A 15,595-nucleotide genomic window follows, 5' to 3' on the forward strand; every position below is an offset into this window, starting at 1 on the left:
TGTCTCTTGTGTTGTGGTGATGCAGAGCCCCTTTTCAAGTCAAAGCAGAAACAGGAAATTCCTAATTGTTTTTCAAGATATTGAGAAAACGTATTACAAATCTGGTCATTGAAAGGGTGTGTAATCTTCAAAATCATAACTGCAGCCAACCAGTGGGAGGGCACATCTTCCTGGGAATTTCCACAATGGGGAGGGTGAAACAAGAAACTGGTGACAGAAAGGTGTACTGGGGCAGACTCGAGTCAAACATCCTGATCTGGGGTAGGTTATTACGGTTACAAATCTGAATATGGGACTTGGATACATGACTGTCCAGGCATCCACAGCGGTAGTGAAATGTTTTGGAGTCAAGAAGCCAGAAAAAGGTGAATCTCTTACGTGATCTCTGAGGCATGGCTTTAGGATCTGCCTCATGGACAGGAAAGACTGAATGGCTTCACCCCTTATGCCGCTAACCACTATCTCGTGCTAAAGGCAACTTCCTGTCAGAGGAGCAGCCCTGAATCTTCTTTTAATATTCACAACATGATTGACACACAGAACTGGCTGAACATACTTTGGGACTTGTCTTTTGACTGTAGGTAAGGTGGCCATAGGCACCTGAAGCGTTTTAAGGCAATCAGCCCGACTTCCAACTTCAGAATTGTTATATACGAAGGCCAGGCTCCTATCCCCAAGTAAATGCATTGCACAGTATTTTCTAAGCTGGGTAAATAAGAAAAGGCAAATTTTGTGCTGTCTTGGATGTCATTAGGGATCTTCCCTTGTAGGCAGCAGTTAGGAGGGGCCATTGCCAGTGCCAGGGGCCGCAATCAATGTGAGGGCATTGCGTTTTAACAGACAGTCTCTTTCTAATCTCTTGCACACTGATGGACAAAAGCAGCTGCTGGATCATAACTTAAAAAAAAAAAAAAATCCTGACCTAGAAATCGTTACATGTGAAGTGATAATGAGCATATGAAGAGAAGTTAATAGCAGCAAAACATCTATATTGCTATTTATAGCACCTGCCAAGGAGAAGCAGAAGCAGATCAGATGTTTCTGGGGCTGCAATGAAAAGACAGAATGGGGGTCTTTTGGGGAATTGGGACTGCTGCTGAGTGCTGAGCTCCGTTTTACCTCTGATTCCCATCAGTGAGGAGAATATGACTATGCTACTCAGATGGACATCGCCCCTTCACCCTTGCCCACAAATTGAGAGATAGGCTGTTGAAAAGGCTGATTCGCCTCTATTTTTCTTTCCTTGTTTTCACATAAACATCCTCATCAACTAAGAATTCTTCGACTATTCAACATCTTAGCAGGCACACTTTTCATGATCGAGCTGGAGCAAACCAGGAAAGAGGGAGGTGTGATGCGAGCGCTGCGGGGAAAATCTTCTGTACAAAAGAGCATTATGTTTGTTCAGAGCGTTCCGAGGGACAGAGTAGATCATAGAACAATCCATCACCCTTCATAGACACCAATCTATAAGTATTGATGGCCAAAATGACGAGATAAAGTTGCAAACAGTCCTTCTTAAATATGCTGTCGATCTAATTGCCAGGTACCCTTCCTTCAACTTAACTTCTGCAATCTAATAAAAGGTTGCAGTGCACTTGGCAGTTTTGTACTTAACTCAGTACAAGTGCCTCCTACTTGTGCTATCAACTCAAAACATCTGCAAAGGGCCCTGCATGACATTTACATAGTTGCATTTATTAATGCATGCCTGCATTGGATCACTGAACCAATGATTCTGTTTTTATGGTGAGTATTTATACAGAAGCAGTGCTAGCAGTTTATGTGTTACTTCTAAAATAAGTACACAGCGCCTTGGGATGGTTTGTCGGGAGTCACTCAGTTGTAATAACAGGAGTTCACGTGCCCTTCTTGGATCTGCAGCACCACTGTCCCCGCCAGTACTGCACTTTTCTCTCCATGTTTGTTTAAACATGTTTTGGCACTGTGAGTTATACCTAGTACATGTGTACCTGAACAGTTGATGAAATTTCTGTATCACAATAACTCATGAGGTTCTAACAAAACTGGGTCCTTCTCTTTACAGATCCTGATCCCTATCTCCCTCTATGTGTCTATTGAGTTAGTGAAAGTTGGGCAGATCTTCTTCATCCACAATGACATCGATCTGTATGATGAGGAGATTGATATGTCAATCCAATGCAGGGCCCTAAATATCACAGAGGACCTGGGTCAAATCCAATACGTCTTCTCTGACAAAACTGGAACTCTGACGGAGAACAAGATGGTGTTTCGTCGCTGCACCATCTCGGGCCATGAGTTCTCTCATCAGGAGAATGGTAAGAAATTATTTGCGAATACCCCATTTAGGTGCCAATGTTTGTACTTCTAAATATTCCTATGCTATGCGAACTGTCTCTGGAAACAAAAGTTGTAACAGGATATTTTTCAACTTTTACCTCACGCTCCCATAAAAAAAGAAGGCACTGCATTTTTCCACAAAGTAAATAGTTAGAGTTAAACAAGAGGTTAGCTAACAGTCCAACAGTTTTAAAATGTTTTAATAACCCCATTTTTTGTTAAATTGTAATAGTAAGTTAAGAGCATAAAACAATTTGGTTGGCAGTTAAGACATTATGCAAGCCGATTAGGGTTTGGCAAAATGTTTTACATTTTTATCTGAAATGTTCTCAAAGGAGTAAGAATCCACTTCCCTTCCAAACCCACCACACACAAGCAATTGAACAGGATGAATGATCTACCTGCAGATATCGGATTGTGCACATTTTACTCTCTAGGAAAAGACTTGAAACCTCACCACATTATTGAAGTTTCTTGCACAACTGAAGAATCTTGGGTGAGAAAATGTGTAATAGTTTTTTGCACATCTCTATTTAATTTTCCTGACTAGAGTCCTCTGATACCTTGTCCTCCTATTATATACCTATGCATTTACAGTGCTAGTAAATGTGGCACCCAAAATCCTTATTGGGCTGTTTAAATTACAAATGTCCAATGATAATTTAGAATGGTCATGACCTCTGACTTATGTTTTTGCATTCACTTTTTCCCACTGATTTGCACTCTGGTGCAAGCTGTAATCCCTATCAACGAGTATGCCCAGTGGCAATTGCAGTTTTTCACGATTTTTTAATGATTTTTTACTGATTAACAATAAACTGCAAATTGCAATGGTAGTCATCAGCTATTTGGATTTGCAGCCGGACATTTAAAATCTATCTGGGAGGACTAGATGGATTTGCATTTTGAATATTTTGGAATGGCAATTCCCAATGCATGCAGTTTGCTTCCTCTCTAATGTCCCCCAATGCAGCAAGTGGGCAATGATTAAGCTCTAGGTGTTTCATTTCTTTCCAGCAAAACGCTTGGAACTGCATAAGGATCTAGACCTGGACGTTGAAGATTTGTCCAGGAATCGTAACTTTTCTCTGAATAACTTGGATGTTGGCACAATCTCCAAGACGGGGAGCCTTGGTACCAAAACCTTGCGTCGATGTCACAGTGCCCGAGCCCGATTCCATGGCCACTACCGGAAGAAATCTGAAGGGCGTTTTGAAGTTCCTACATCTGAAGTAGCTTTCAGCAGTCCTATCGTGAGTATGAGCCTCTTTTTACTTAATTGTAATTGTAAATAACTATTCTTATTTTAATGTGATTAATGCGTCTCTAGATGGTTTAAATTCAGATGTAAGTACCCACTGGTGTACTAGAATACTGAATGCCCGTTAACATGCTGTGCAATTTGCAACTTGTGCAAATTGGTGACCTTTCATAAATCTGATCAAACAGTTGCAACTTTACATTTGCAATTCCATGGCAGGCTCCTTCACATGATTAAATGTTGACATTCTTTCCATTTGTAAGTCACATGGCTGTCAGAGCTATGCGTGACAACGAGACTTAAGCCTGTATGCTATGTATCAGCTGTCCGTATACTGAACAGGGCAACATTTATTTTTGTTTATTTGTTTGTTATTTGCATTATGCAAACAATGCTATATGTCTAGGTGTAGACACAGCAAACAATTGGACAAAGAAAGAAAACCTCAACAATTAGAATGTTATTGAAGAAATGTATAACTCAATTAGCAGAAGATGACTAACGAGACCATACGCACTTGAAAAAGAAAGTTACTCACAGAGATATAAATTAATCAAAACACAGAAAAAAGAGAGCTATATAAATGAAACTTAAAAAACTAAGTTCAATGGTCTTATTTGTTATTCGTGCCTCTATCTTTGGTGTGCAGTTATGAACAAGTTAGTGGACACTTGCAATGTTGAACAACCTGAATTCTGGCTAACCTATCAATTTTTTTTAAAAAAATCAGTTGTTTAGCCGTATCCCAATCGAAAGGCATTATTCCAGAATCAGTTGGCATTTGGTGCTCTTCCAATTCATAACTTTTTTCGCTTGCCCTTTAGGAAAAGGACGTGACCCCAGACAGCATGCTTTTGAAGAAGGTGAGAGATGCTGCTGTTCATATTGAGGGGCTGAAGTCTACAAAACCAGCAGGCAATAGTGCTCTTAACTCTGCCATTACAGATTTCTTCCTGGCACTAGCCATTTGCAACACCGTTGTTGTGTCAACTGCTACAGAACCCAGACAACGGGTACGTATGTCACCAGACAACTCAGATATAGATTGGTTTCAGTGTGGCCATTGTGTTTTAGATTGCATATGTATAGAAGAAAAAGGTAATAGAAATGTTGTATTTTTCTGACTGTGGCTTTAATCATTTCATCCATTTCTAGCAGGTAGATCATTTCAAAATGATTCCTCAATTGGCCAAGATTGTAATCACCCTCGGAATAAGTTTGGTTGTAGGGTAGATCATTGGCGTTTTCAGAATTTACTTAAAGTAAGTAAATGCTGTGTAGGTTACAGACAGTGACGTAGATTTGTCTTTGAAGATTAAGATTAAAAAGTCTAAAGAATTCTTTATAGGCTGTCCCAGCAATAAATTTGTGGGGTGGTATTGGTGGTGTCTGGCATTTACGAGGTTGCAGGTGTTCGACTGGCAGCACTTACCAACTATGTCCAACATATCTAAATTAATTGCTGGGGAATTTGTGTCATTGGAATGCCCACAAGTCTTCTCAAATGTGATCTGTACTGTAAAGGGATTGGGTGACTTCTCTTTCTGGTAGAACGCCTCTTCTGTTACCCTCCTCTTGTTTTGGGTCCTAAATATTGCTGGTGTACTAATCTCAGCAATGGGTGCATTGCTGGAAAGAAGGTAGTTTTCTAGCCTGAACCTAGACTAGATTCACACGCTGAGCGTTTTTCTGTCATCAAAGCGTGTGTATTGAAATGATTTTAGAAGTAACCAATTTTTTGTGACAGGTAAACAACCAGGGCCATATGTTCAAAAATTGTGGTCGCAAAATCGATCGTAATTTTCCTACTGCCTTATTGTGAAATGGCCTTAGTACTAATAACTATAAAATCAATTGTAAAATATCAATACGGAGTGGGTTACAGAACGACGTGCCTATGCTTAAGCGGATCACAAATTGCAGACCAACCTGCCTGTCTTTGCATTACAAAACTAAATATATATCTTTTTTTTCTTTTTAAAGTTGCCCAGTTTCCTTAAAGGAAAAGGGTTGCACTTTCTTTTCTTTCCTTTAGGTTTTAGTTGTGAAAAACTGCATTGAGAGTTGGCAGTGGTTCCCTCAACCACTGCCTACTCTCCCTGGAGTGATTGTCCCAAATTGCAAAGTGGGAGGAATGAGTTGCACCCCCAACTAAGCAGTCATCAACTTTTCAATGTGTATGTATATGTATGTATGTGTTTGTGTCTACATACATATATATATATATATATATATATATATATATATATATATATATATATATATATATACTGGAAGATGCAGGATCACAAGAAAACAACAGCCAGCCAGGGCAAAAATCTGGATCCCAAAGGATACAATGAGCCACAAGAAAATGTAATATCAAAGAAAGAAGTGACTCAAACAGATGATCTCACTAAAGAACAAAAATATATTTCTACTACAACGTTTCAGCTTCCGCCTTCCTCAGGTAGTACAAGATTATTTGCTCAGTGGCTGCACAGCTGACACTGGTGGATTTTCAAAAAGCATCATGAGTGAAGATTCCAATTGGAATGTGGAATCAATGCAGTCCTGAGAACTCTTCAGATATGCAGAAATCAAGTGGTATTGTCAGTGATGTTCAGTCCATCTGGATGCAGTGATTTTAAACGGTACATCCAGAAATTTTCTCTGATGTCCAGTAGTTCTTCCTTTAAAACATGTTCCACAGGGAAAATCTTCAAATCTGATAGTAAATGGTCCACAAGGTTAAAATGGTTGGCTACAGGCTGGTCAAGTTTCTTGTTAATTATTGCCGATTTGTGGTTCCTGAATCGTGTACGGAGGTCATTCACAGTTTGACCTACATATTGTTTTTTACAGCTTTGACGTTGGCACTGAATCACATAAATAATGCATGTAGAGCGACATGTAAGATGCTGTCTTATTCCATAGCTCCTTTTTGTAACAGAGCTAGTTACTGATGATGTTTGTAAAAGGTATTCACATGTGATGCACCTTTTGGAATCACAGCAATGAACTCCTGCATTTGTTACAGATTGCTTAAGTTCAGCTCTCACAATAAGTGATCGTATATTGGGAGCTCTGCAGTAAGCAATGACTGGCGGTTTTGGAAAAAGCTTTTGCAATTTTTCACAAGTAGATAGTAAGGGAAAAGTTGTTTGTATTATATTTCTGTAGTTGGGAGCTGATGGATGATAGTCAACCACAAAAGGGATTCTGTCACTTTTGTTTCTTCTGTTGTTATTCCAAATAAGTGCTTCCCTGGGTAACTGCAAAGGCTTGTCAATTTGTTGCAGAATGATATTCAGAGGATAGCCTCGCTTTTTAAATAATCTAACAAGCTCCTGTAAATGGCCTTTACAAGTGTCTTCATTGCTGCAGATGCGTCTTATTCTGAGTGCTTGGCTTTAGATGATGCTGAGTTTAGTGTGGCGTGGGTGACATGAAGTCTAGTTTAGATACAAATGAGCATCTGTAGGCTTGTGGTACAGATCAGTTATAATTTTTTGTTCATGAATGGTGAATAACACATCCAGAAAAGGGAGATGACTCTTCTGTGTAGTATTGCTGCCAGTGAATTTGATGGTAGGATGGATACTGTTGATAAAAGCTGTAAATTGCTCAAGTGTTCTGCTTCCTGCATTCCATATTATAAATATGTCATCAATGTATCATAGCCATACCAGTGGTTTGATGTTAGAACTCGCAAGTATATAGTCCTCCAGTTTTCCCATGAAGATATTTGCATAGGAAGGAGCCATCCGAGTGCCCATTGATGTCCCTTGTATCTGCAAATAGAGTTTACCATTGAAGGTAAAATTGTTGGATTTAAGGATAACTCTTGCAATGTTGGTAAGCACATTTGTTGATGGTTTTTTCACAGTTCTTTTATTAAGAGCTTCAGATAATGCCATAAGCCCATCATCATGTGGTATATTGGTGTATAATGATGTAACATCAAATGTAGCCAGAAGAGTGTCATCATCAAATGTAAAGGTTTGGTTTAATTTTTCAATAATCTGAAGAAAGTGACTGGTGTCCTTAACAAATGATGGAAGTTGTTGGACAATGGGCTGGAGGTGCAGGTCGACAAATAAAGATAACCTCTCAGTGGCCGTATCATTGCCAGAGATGATGGGGCGGCCAGGATTGTTCATTTTGTGAATTTTGGGAAGCATATAAAATCTTCCAGGTCGTGGTTTGGGGTGGACAAGTATATCTGCTGTATCATCAATAAGGTTTAAGCTCCTATACTTTGCAACCATGTTATTGATTTCTTTGTTCAAGTCTTCTGTGGGATCAGTTTCTAAAGGTTTGTAAGTGTTGGTATCCATCAGTTGTCTCATTCCCTCCTCAATATAATCACATACTTTCATGGCAACCACTGCACCACCTTTGTCTGCTGGTTTTATAATGACATCTGTTCTCTGTTGAAGGTGGTAGAGGGCTTGTCTTTCCTCTCTGGTAATGTTATCAAAAATCCTTTTAGGTGTTGATTCTTTGATGAGTTTGTTAATGGATAAAATATATGTATCAAAAACGGGATTTCTACCACATTGAGGGGTCCATGACTTGGGATGGCGGAACTTCTTAAATGGATCTGGAAGGTAGCTTGGCAGATCAACATTAGAATTATTGTTAATGTATTCTGCAAGTCTGCATCTTCTCTCAAAGGATTTTAGGTCTCTCTTCATGTTGGCTGTATTATGGTCCTTAGGTACAGGACAGAAATAGAGGCCTTTGCTCAAAGTGGCCGTATCATTGCCAGAGATGATGGGGCGGCCAGGATTGTTCTCAGGACTGCATTGATTCCACATTCCAATTGGAATCTTCACTCATGATGCTTTTTGAAAATCCACCAGTGTCAGCTGTGCAGCCACTGAGCAAACAATCTTGTACTACCTGAGGAAGGCGGAAGCTGAAACATTGTAGTAGAAATACATTTGTGTTCTTTAGTGAGATCATCTGTTTGAGTCACTTCTTTCTTGGATATATATATATCCAACCATAACCTACTGGTGATAGGTAGTTATAGTTAGGACCAACTTTTTCCATAGACGCAGCATTTTTTGTTTTACCAAAAACTTTGGCGCCATTTGATGAATGTCCACCAAATTTTCAAAACTACTACAACAGTTCAGCTGCTGTGTTGAAAGATTTGGGGGGATTCGATAGCGAGGGCCGAGAAAAGGAGGGGGTCACAAAACGTTTTTCCCCATTCTGTGTCTATAGGGATTTTGCATTATTTAGTCATGGCTAAACCCAAACCGCTGAACGGAATTACACCAAATTCGTCAAGAGGCTAGATCTTGGTCCACAGATCGCACTTGTTGTGATTTGGTGTAGATCTGTTCAGTAGTGTCAGAGTTATTCAAAGTTTAAAAAATATCAGTATAGGGCCTGCGATCCTCTGCAGATCGACTTGCTTTTCCCCAGGATTCATGGATCCACTGGAAGACCTGATTGACTGGCCTTAACCTGACAGAAAAATTGCAGCCGACATTTTATTTCTCAAATCAGCGGGGGGGGGGTGAGAAAACAGAGTGTAAAACATATAGGGGGTCGGGATACAGGTATCATGATCCCATAGGACACATGGAGTGTTCCCTTAGGGATCCCTCATGGGCAAATAATTGCTCAGTTATTTTTTTCATCTGATCCATGGATCCACTGCAGGGCTCAGAGCAGCACCGCCACTGTAAACTCACAGATGATCCGTGGATCAAAAAATTCCACCTCCCCCCAAAAAATACACCCACTGTATCCAACAGTCGGCTGCGCATGGCCGAGGAGTTGGGTGTATGTAGCGTGGGACTGAGGCCAACCCCCAGCACACACAACTGAAGGCTGTGCTCAGTGGTGGTTGTATTATCATATGGTATATAGATATTAGATTACGTTAAAGAAAACATAGAAATTCACTGAAAAAACAAAGGTTACAAGGACATAGTTAGGTTGTCATTTCACCAGAACAAAACCATAGACATTCAGCAGTTTTAGTTATACTTATAGTTATACTTATCTAAAGAAACTATAATCATGCAGGAAAGTAACTTTAGGTATAACAATAACTGTTGAATTTCTATGGTTTTGTACGGGTAGAAAAACAACCTAACTATATAACGTGTCTGCTTTTTTCAGTGAAGAAAAAATAAATATATATAAATATATATTTATAGATTCTGTAGTTGGAATGGACACCTAAAACACACCTCATTAAAGCAATCTGAATTGGTAATTATTTCTTAACACATTGTGTGATTCAGTAAATGTTTTTGGAATAATAAATGTATTGAGTGCTTTCAGAAAAGCTTTCTACCTGACACAAACCCTCTGATTCATGGAATCAAAGGGTTTGCAACCTGTAAAAAGCTTACTACATCTAGTTGTAGCACCCTTCCCTCCTATCGTATTTTGAATTGTGATGTGCTCCTTTGCTGTCTTTTCCAGGTGACAGGGCCATCACTGCTGAAAGCAGGGAACTCAATAGAGAAATTCCAGCAGTTTTTCCAAAAGCTGAAGCAGTTGCGTCTCGGCCAATCCTCTTCTCCCTCCTTATCTGGCACAAGAACTACCTTTTCTCGAAAAAACAATACAGTAACTCCAGGGAACAGCAACTCTTCACCCAAGGACAACATGTCTTCCTCCAGCTTGGCATCGGGAGCGGACTCGAGCAATACCAAGGAGGATACTTGCAGCAAGAATAGCACCAGCAGTGGGGAACCCTCCCTGGGAGAGACCAGTACAGCTGTCACCGAGAACCAGATGGAGCTTGAGTTCTGTTATGAGGCTGAAAGCCCTGATGAAGCTGCACTAGTGCATGCTGCCCGGGCCTATAGCTTTACGTTGGTGTCCCGTACCCCAGAGCAGGTGACAGTGAGGCTGCCTCACGGTACCCTCCTCACCTTTGAGCTCCTGTACACCCTGGGCTTTGACTCTGTCAGAAAGCGGATGTCAGTGGTGGTGCGCCATCCTATCACACAGGAGATCATCGTGTACACAAAGGGGGCTGATTCAGTCATCATGGACCTGCTGGAGGATCCTACACACTGTAAGTATAATATTCCTTTATTTATTCTTTGTTACTGTTTAATTTTCTACAAATTCATAGTTGTGATTCATGAGCACTGTTGTTGTTGTCCTCTGCAGTTTATAGAGACCACGACAGAGACAATTAATTTGCAAAAGCTAAATTCAACATGTATTAATATATGAATTTCGAGAAATATGTGTATTAATATTTCAGACTTCAGAGTTCTATTATGGAGAGGAACCTAAAATGGTTCAAATTGTTTTGCACTATGTCTTCTAGCTGATAAAGCACTTACACACACTGCACAGGCCTAAATCCTGATGTTCTTGGTGAAACCTTGACCACATCTGTATTCTACTGCTCATGAAACTAGTCCCTGGAGTTTTCTGTAGCACTTTTTGCCAGAAGGAGGCTCAACTTTCAGATATTTAGGGATCAAAGTCAGTAGCAATTGCATTCTCCACATGATATACTTTAGTCATACACTCTACATTTTACTGTAAAATATAAGTCTTTGGGGGTAATTCAGGTTAGAAGTGAATGTGTTTCTTTAGTTTTTGTGCTCAGCTCACCCTCACAAGCTCTACACATAATACAATCTTACACAATGGTTTAAAGTGTTGATACAATCAGCACTTTCACCTAAAGATCCTGTAATTTCACTGCTGGTCATTGATACTTCTGAGCATCAAACACTTTTCTTTCCTGTGAAGCAGGATGGATTTTAGGAATGCTTCTTAATCTACTTCATTCAAGCTATTACATTGTTACTTTGATACAACTACTTTGAAGTGGTTAATTACTCATCCTCCACTTTTGCTAGTGTTACAATTTCTGGTGTTTGTGAATAGATGTGACTGGAATACTTAACAGGAATGTTCTGGCTCGTGGATATTTTTCAGGCAATGTTGATGACCAGAAGAGAATGGCTAATGTGCAGTCTAGGACACAGAGGCACCTGGATTGGTATGCTCGGGATGGTCTGAGGACGCTGTGCATCGCTAAAAAGGTAGTCAAAACATAATTTGTGATGCTCGTGTTGTCTTAGAACAACAGTTAGAGATTCATGGTCTTAAACCCCCCCAGCTGCTCCATTAACACTATGTGCCCTTTTATCTCATCTTCAATATTAACAATGGTTTGGGGTATGTGGATTAATGTAGCCCACAAGTTCCCACTAGCAAGCCCCTTTGCCAATTGAGACCTTTGGTAGCTTTTACTTTCTGAGAGAAGTGCACGTAAACCACATTTGCTAGTTTGTAGAGGAGGCTTGTAGACCCCACACTAGTGAGGTACTGGCCACATATCTGACTGATGCTGTAACATCCAGTTTTTATGTTTAGTGTCTGCCTATGTCTAGGTGGCTGAGAGAATTCTCAATGCATTGTTTTGACCTGATAATATGCTCACCACTCAGTTTACCTTCTGCAATTTTCCATGCTTTATTTTCTAACAAATCCCTGAATGCTTTCCAGGATCATTCCCTGATAGAAAAACTATAGAAGTCACCAGGGAACTATAATTCTGGCAAATGCATACTAAAATGCCATACATTTCCAAAGATTTATTTTTTTACAATACCGTATTTTCCGGCGTATAAGACGACTTTTTCACCCCTGAAAATCTCCTCAAAAGTCGGGGGTCGTCTTATACGCCGGTATACGGTGTGCTGAAACTTCAGGGACAGGCGCCCTGTAGCTGAACCACCGTGCGTTGCATTTGGAAATCGATTCCAAGCGTATGATGGGTTCCGCATCCCACAAGATTCAGCTACTTGTGGACACAGAGCTGATTGGTCAACCGTGAGTTGAGCTGTCCTTACCGTGTGCCGCAATCCTCGCTGGCAGTTGTCTGGACAGGCACGTATTCCTGCATGTGCTCCAGGCTATTCCACTTGCACTGTTTTATGTTTACATGTTTGATGACAAACAGCCTTCTGTTTATAAGTGACAGTTTTCCTACTAAGTACCTGCATGTCATAAGCATTTGAATTAAAATTACCATGTTAAAATCAAATCTGATGTTTTTAAATTTTTATTTGGTGTGCATTGGAAGAGGGGTAGTCTTATACAGCGAGTATAGCCCAAACCCTATATTTTAACAGGTAAAGTATGGGGTCGTCTTATACGCCGGAAAATACGGTATTCCTCGTTGAGCTGAATAAATACTTAAAAATGCTGTTGCCACGGGCAGTGGTTTGAGATGTGGTTAATAGTAATTTGTTTATTCATTTGCCTATTTCCAAGTTACTTGTTATTTCTTCCAGGTCGTGGTCTGGGCCTTTACCAGTTCATGAAAATCTTAATCAGGAGCCCCTGGAAATGTTTGATTTCTCAAAGTTCTCAGATTATTTTCAGGAAGTCTGTCATAGTGTAGTGATACTACTATTGGACAAGAAGCACTTATGCAGAATATTTTGTAACCAGTTCATCTTGGAACAGGTCGCTAGTTGGCAGTCAGTTTACACCAAATCCAAGTAGGGACCCTCACTCTAGTCAGGGTAAGGGAGATAAACATCTCAGATAACCTCTGCTCTCACCCCCTTGGTAGCTTGGCACAAGCAGTCAGGCTTATCTCAGAGGCAATGTGTAAAGTATTTGTACAAACACACACAGTAACACAGTGAAAACACAACAAAAGGACTTCACGCCAGATTAGAAAAGTAGCCAAAATTTCTCTAAATCAAACAAGACCAAAACGACCAAAATCCAACATACACAAGTAAAGATATCATATTTTAAAGTAAAAAGAGTCTTAATCCAAAAGATTCGATGGATGTATTGTCTTAGAAAAAAGTACCTGATATGCGTCAAAGATAAAGCAGCTGGGGCGAGGGTGCATCAGAAAAGCAATTGATGCATCAATTCCTTACTCACAAGTGAGGCTGTGGGTCGATTCTTTCTCCACCGGATAAGCGATGCATTTATTCTTTCCTCGCAGGGAAGGGGATGCACCGATTTCTGGATTAGCAGCCTTTGTTCTGTGCAGTGATGTTGAAGATTTGATGCCAAGGGACGATGAGTGGAAAATCAGGACACTTAGCAATGAACAATCCATGCTGAAATGGGAATGCGTTGATTTCACCAGTGCTGCATCGATTTTTCAGCTGCGGTTCAGGCGCTGGGTCAATTTTTTTTATTTTTATTATTTTTTTTACGGCCAGTTCTGGTGCGTGGATTTTCTCTCAGGTTTTATCACCTTCTCCTTACAAGGGCCCAGGCACTGAATGTGGCACCACTTGGCAAGTCAGGGGTCTCAGCAAGAGAGCCTCAGTGCTGGCAGATGAAGTCTTTGATGTCCATGAGACTTCAAAACAGGAGGCAAGCTCAGTCCAAGCCCTTGGAGAAATTTCACAAGCAGGATGCACAGCAACGTCCCGTTTTTGTCCTCTCTAAGGCAGAAGCAGCAACTGCAGGCCAACCCAGATGTGGAATACACAGGCAGGCAGAGGCACTGAATGGTTTAAGCAAGAAAATGTCCACTTTCTAAAAGGGGCATTTTCAAACTGACAATCTAAAAAACAACTTTATCAAAAGATGTATTTTTAAATTGTGAGTTTAGAGACCCCAAACTCCAACTCTCTATCCGCTCCCAGTGGGAAACTGCACTTAAAAGATATTTCAAGGCAATACTCTTGTTACCCTACGGGAGAGGTCGGCCTTACAATAGTGAAAAACTAATTTAGCAGTATTTCACTACCTGGACATGTAAAACACATTAGTACATGTCCTATCTTTTAAATACACTGCACCCTGCCCATGGGGCTGCCTTGGGTCTACCTTATGGGTGGCTTACATGTGGTAAAAGGGAAGGGTTGGGTTAGGTTGGGTTGAACTGGTAGTACACATCTGCACACACAGACACTTCAGTGGCAGGTCTGAGACTGGTTTACAGGGCTACTCATGTGGGTTGCACAATTAGTGCTACAGGCCCACTATTAGCATTTGATGTACAGGCCCTGGGCACACGCAGTGCACTTCACTAGGGACTTACCAGTAAATCAAATATGCCAGTCATGGATAAACCAATCACCAGTTCAATTTGGACAGAGAGCACTTTCCCTCTAGCACTGGTCAGCAGTGGTAAAGTGCCCAGAGTCCTAAAACCAGCAAAAACAGATCAGAAAAAAGATAAGAGGAAAAAAGTGAAAGGTTTGGGAATAACCCTGCAAAATAAATTTGTGACTGTCTGCCAATCAGATACACTGGGGTCTTGACTGTTTGAGAAATAATCTTTTAAATTTTCCTTAGTTGAGTTTGAGTTGTTTCTATCTTTTATAGGTAATGAGCGAAGCTGACTTTCAGAGATGGTCCAATTACCGCCAAGAAGCTGAGGCTGCAATTGACAACAGGGAGGAACTTCTGATGGATACGGCACAGCATCTTGAGACCAAACTAACATTACTTGGTTAGTGAGAAAAACGTATTTCAAGAAGGTTTTGTGAAGAGAATAATTTGCATTTTACAATATTGTCACGGTCACAATCCACTTGTATACAACTTTAAAGGGATCCCATTTCTAAAGAAAATGTATGAGAGAATGCTTCTTTCAGCTTGTAGCTGAAGGCAATGCAGAGAAACAACCACAGCAAAGGGAAATTTAGAGAATATCATGGATTTAGTATTAGATAGCCTGAGTTGGCCTGCTATCTCAGTTATAGTCTGTGGTATACAATGAAATTAATATTAGCTGAACAAATCTTTTCAGTCCAGGATGCCTCAGAATGTACTTTTAATCCAACACTACATTCTAAGATGTTTCACCCCAAAGGTAAAGATCAATGGGAGCTTTGCTATATTCTTCACAGCCTCAAAACTCTTTCTCCATTGACTCCTTGATGTGTCATTTTGTGTCCTCCTTATCTACTTGTGCACCAGGTCCCTAATAAATCTGCTGACATAATAACAATAATCAAGTCAATAGCATTTGCACATTGCCCTTTGATAAATTATTAAGTAGCATCAAGTGAGCCCAAAGCAAGGGAAGCTGACATA

The 15,595-nt window shown here is 40.3% G+C and overlaps 1 protein-coding gene across 3 annotated transcripts in view; it reads left to right on the forward strand.

Moving 5' to 3' along the window:
- Positions 1–15,595, forward strand: part of ATP10B (ATPase phospholipid transporting 10B (putative)) — a 428,501-nt gene that overhangs the window by 355,888 nt on the left and 57,018 nt on the right. For all 3 annotated transcript variants that reach the window (XM_069199372.1, XM_069199373.1, XM_069199374.1), the window contains 6 exons: positions 2,048–2,300; positions 3,340–3,575; positions 4,408–4,596; positions 10,019–10,619; positions 11,504–11,610; positions 14,882–15,008. In XM_069199372.1, the coding sequence (XP_069055473.1) occupies positions 2,048–2,300; positions 3,340–3,575; positions 4,408–4,596; positions 10,019–10,619; positions 11,504–11,610; positions 14,882–15,008 (1,513 nt within the window). The remainder of the gene's footprint in view (positions 1–2,047; positions 2,301–3,339; positions 3,576–4,407; positions 4,597–10,018; positions 10,620–11,503; positions 11,611–14,881; positions 15,009–15,595) is intronic.

Source organism: Pleurodeles waltl, chromosome 7 (assembly GCF_031143425.1).
Source record: "Pleurodeles waltl isolate 20211129_DDA chromosome 7, aPleWal1.hap1.20221129, whole genome shotgun sequence".
In the NCBI taxonomy this organism is placed as follows: domain Eukaryota; kingdom Metazoa; phylum Chordata; class Amphibia; order Caudata; family Salamandridae; genus Pleurodeles; species Pleurodeles waltl.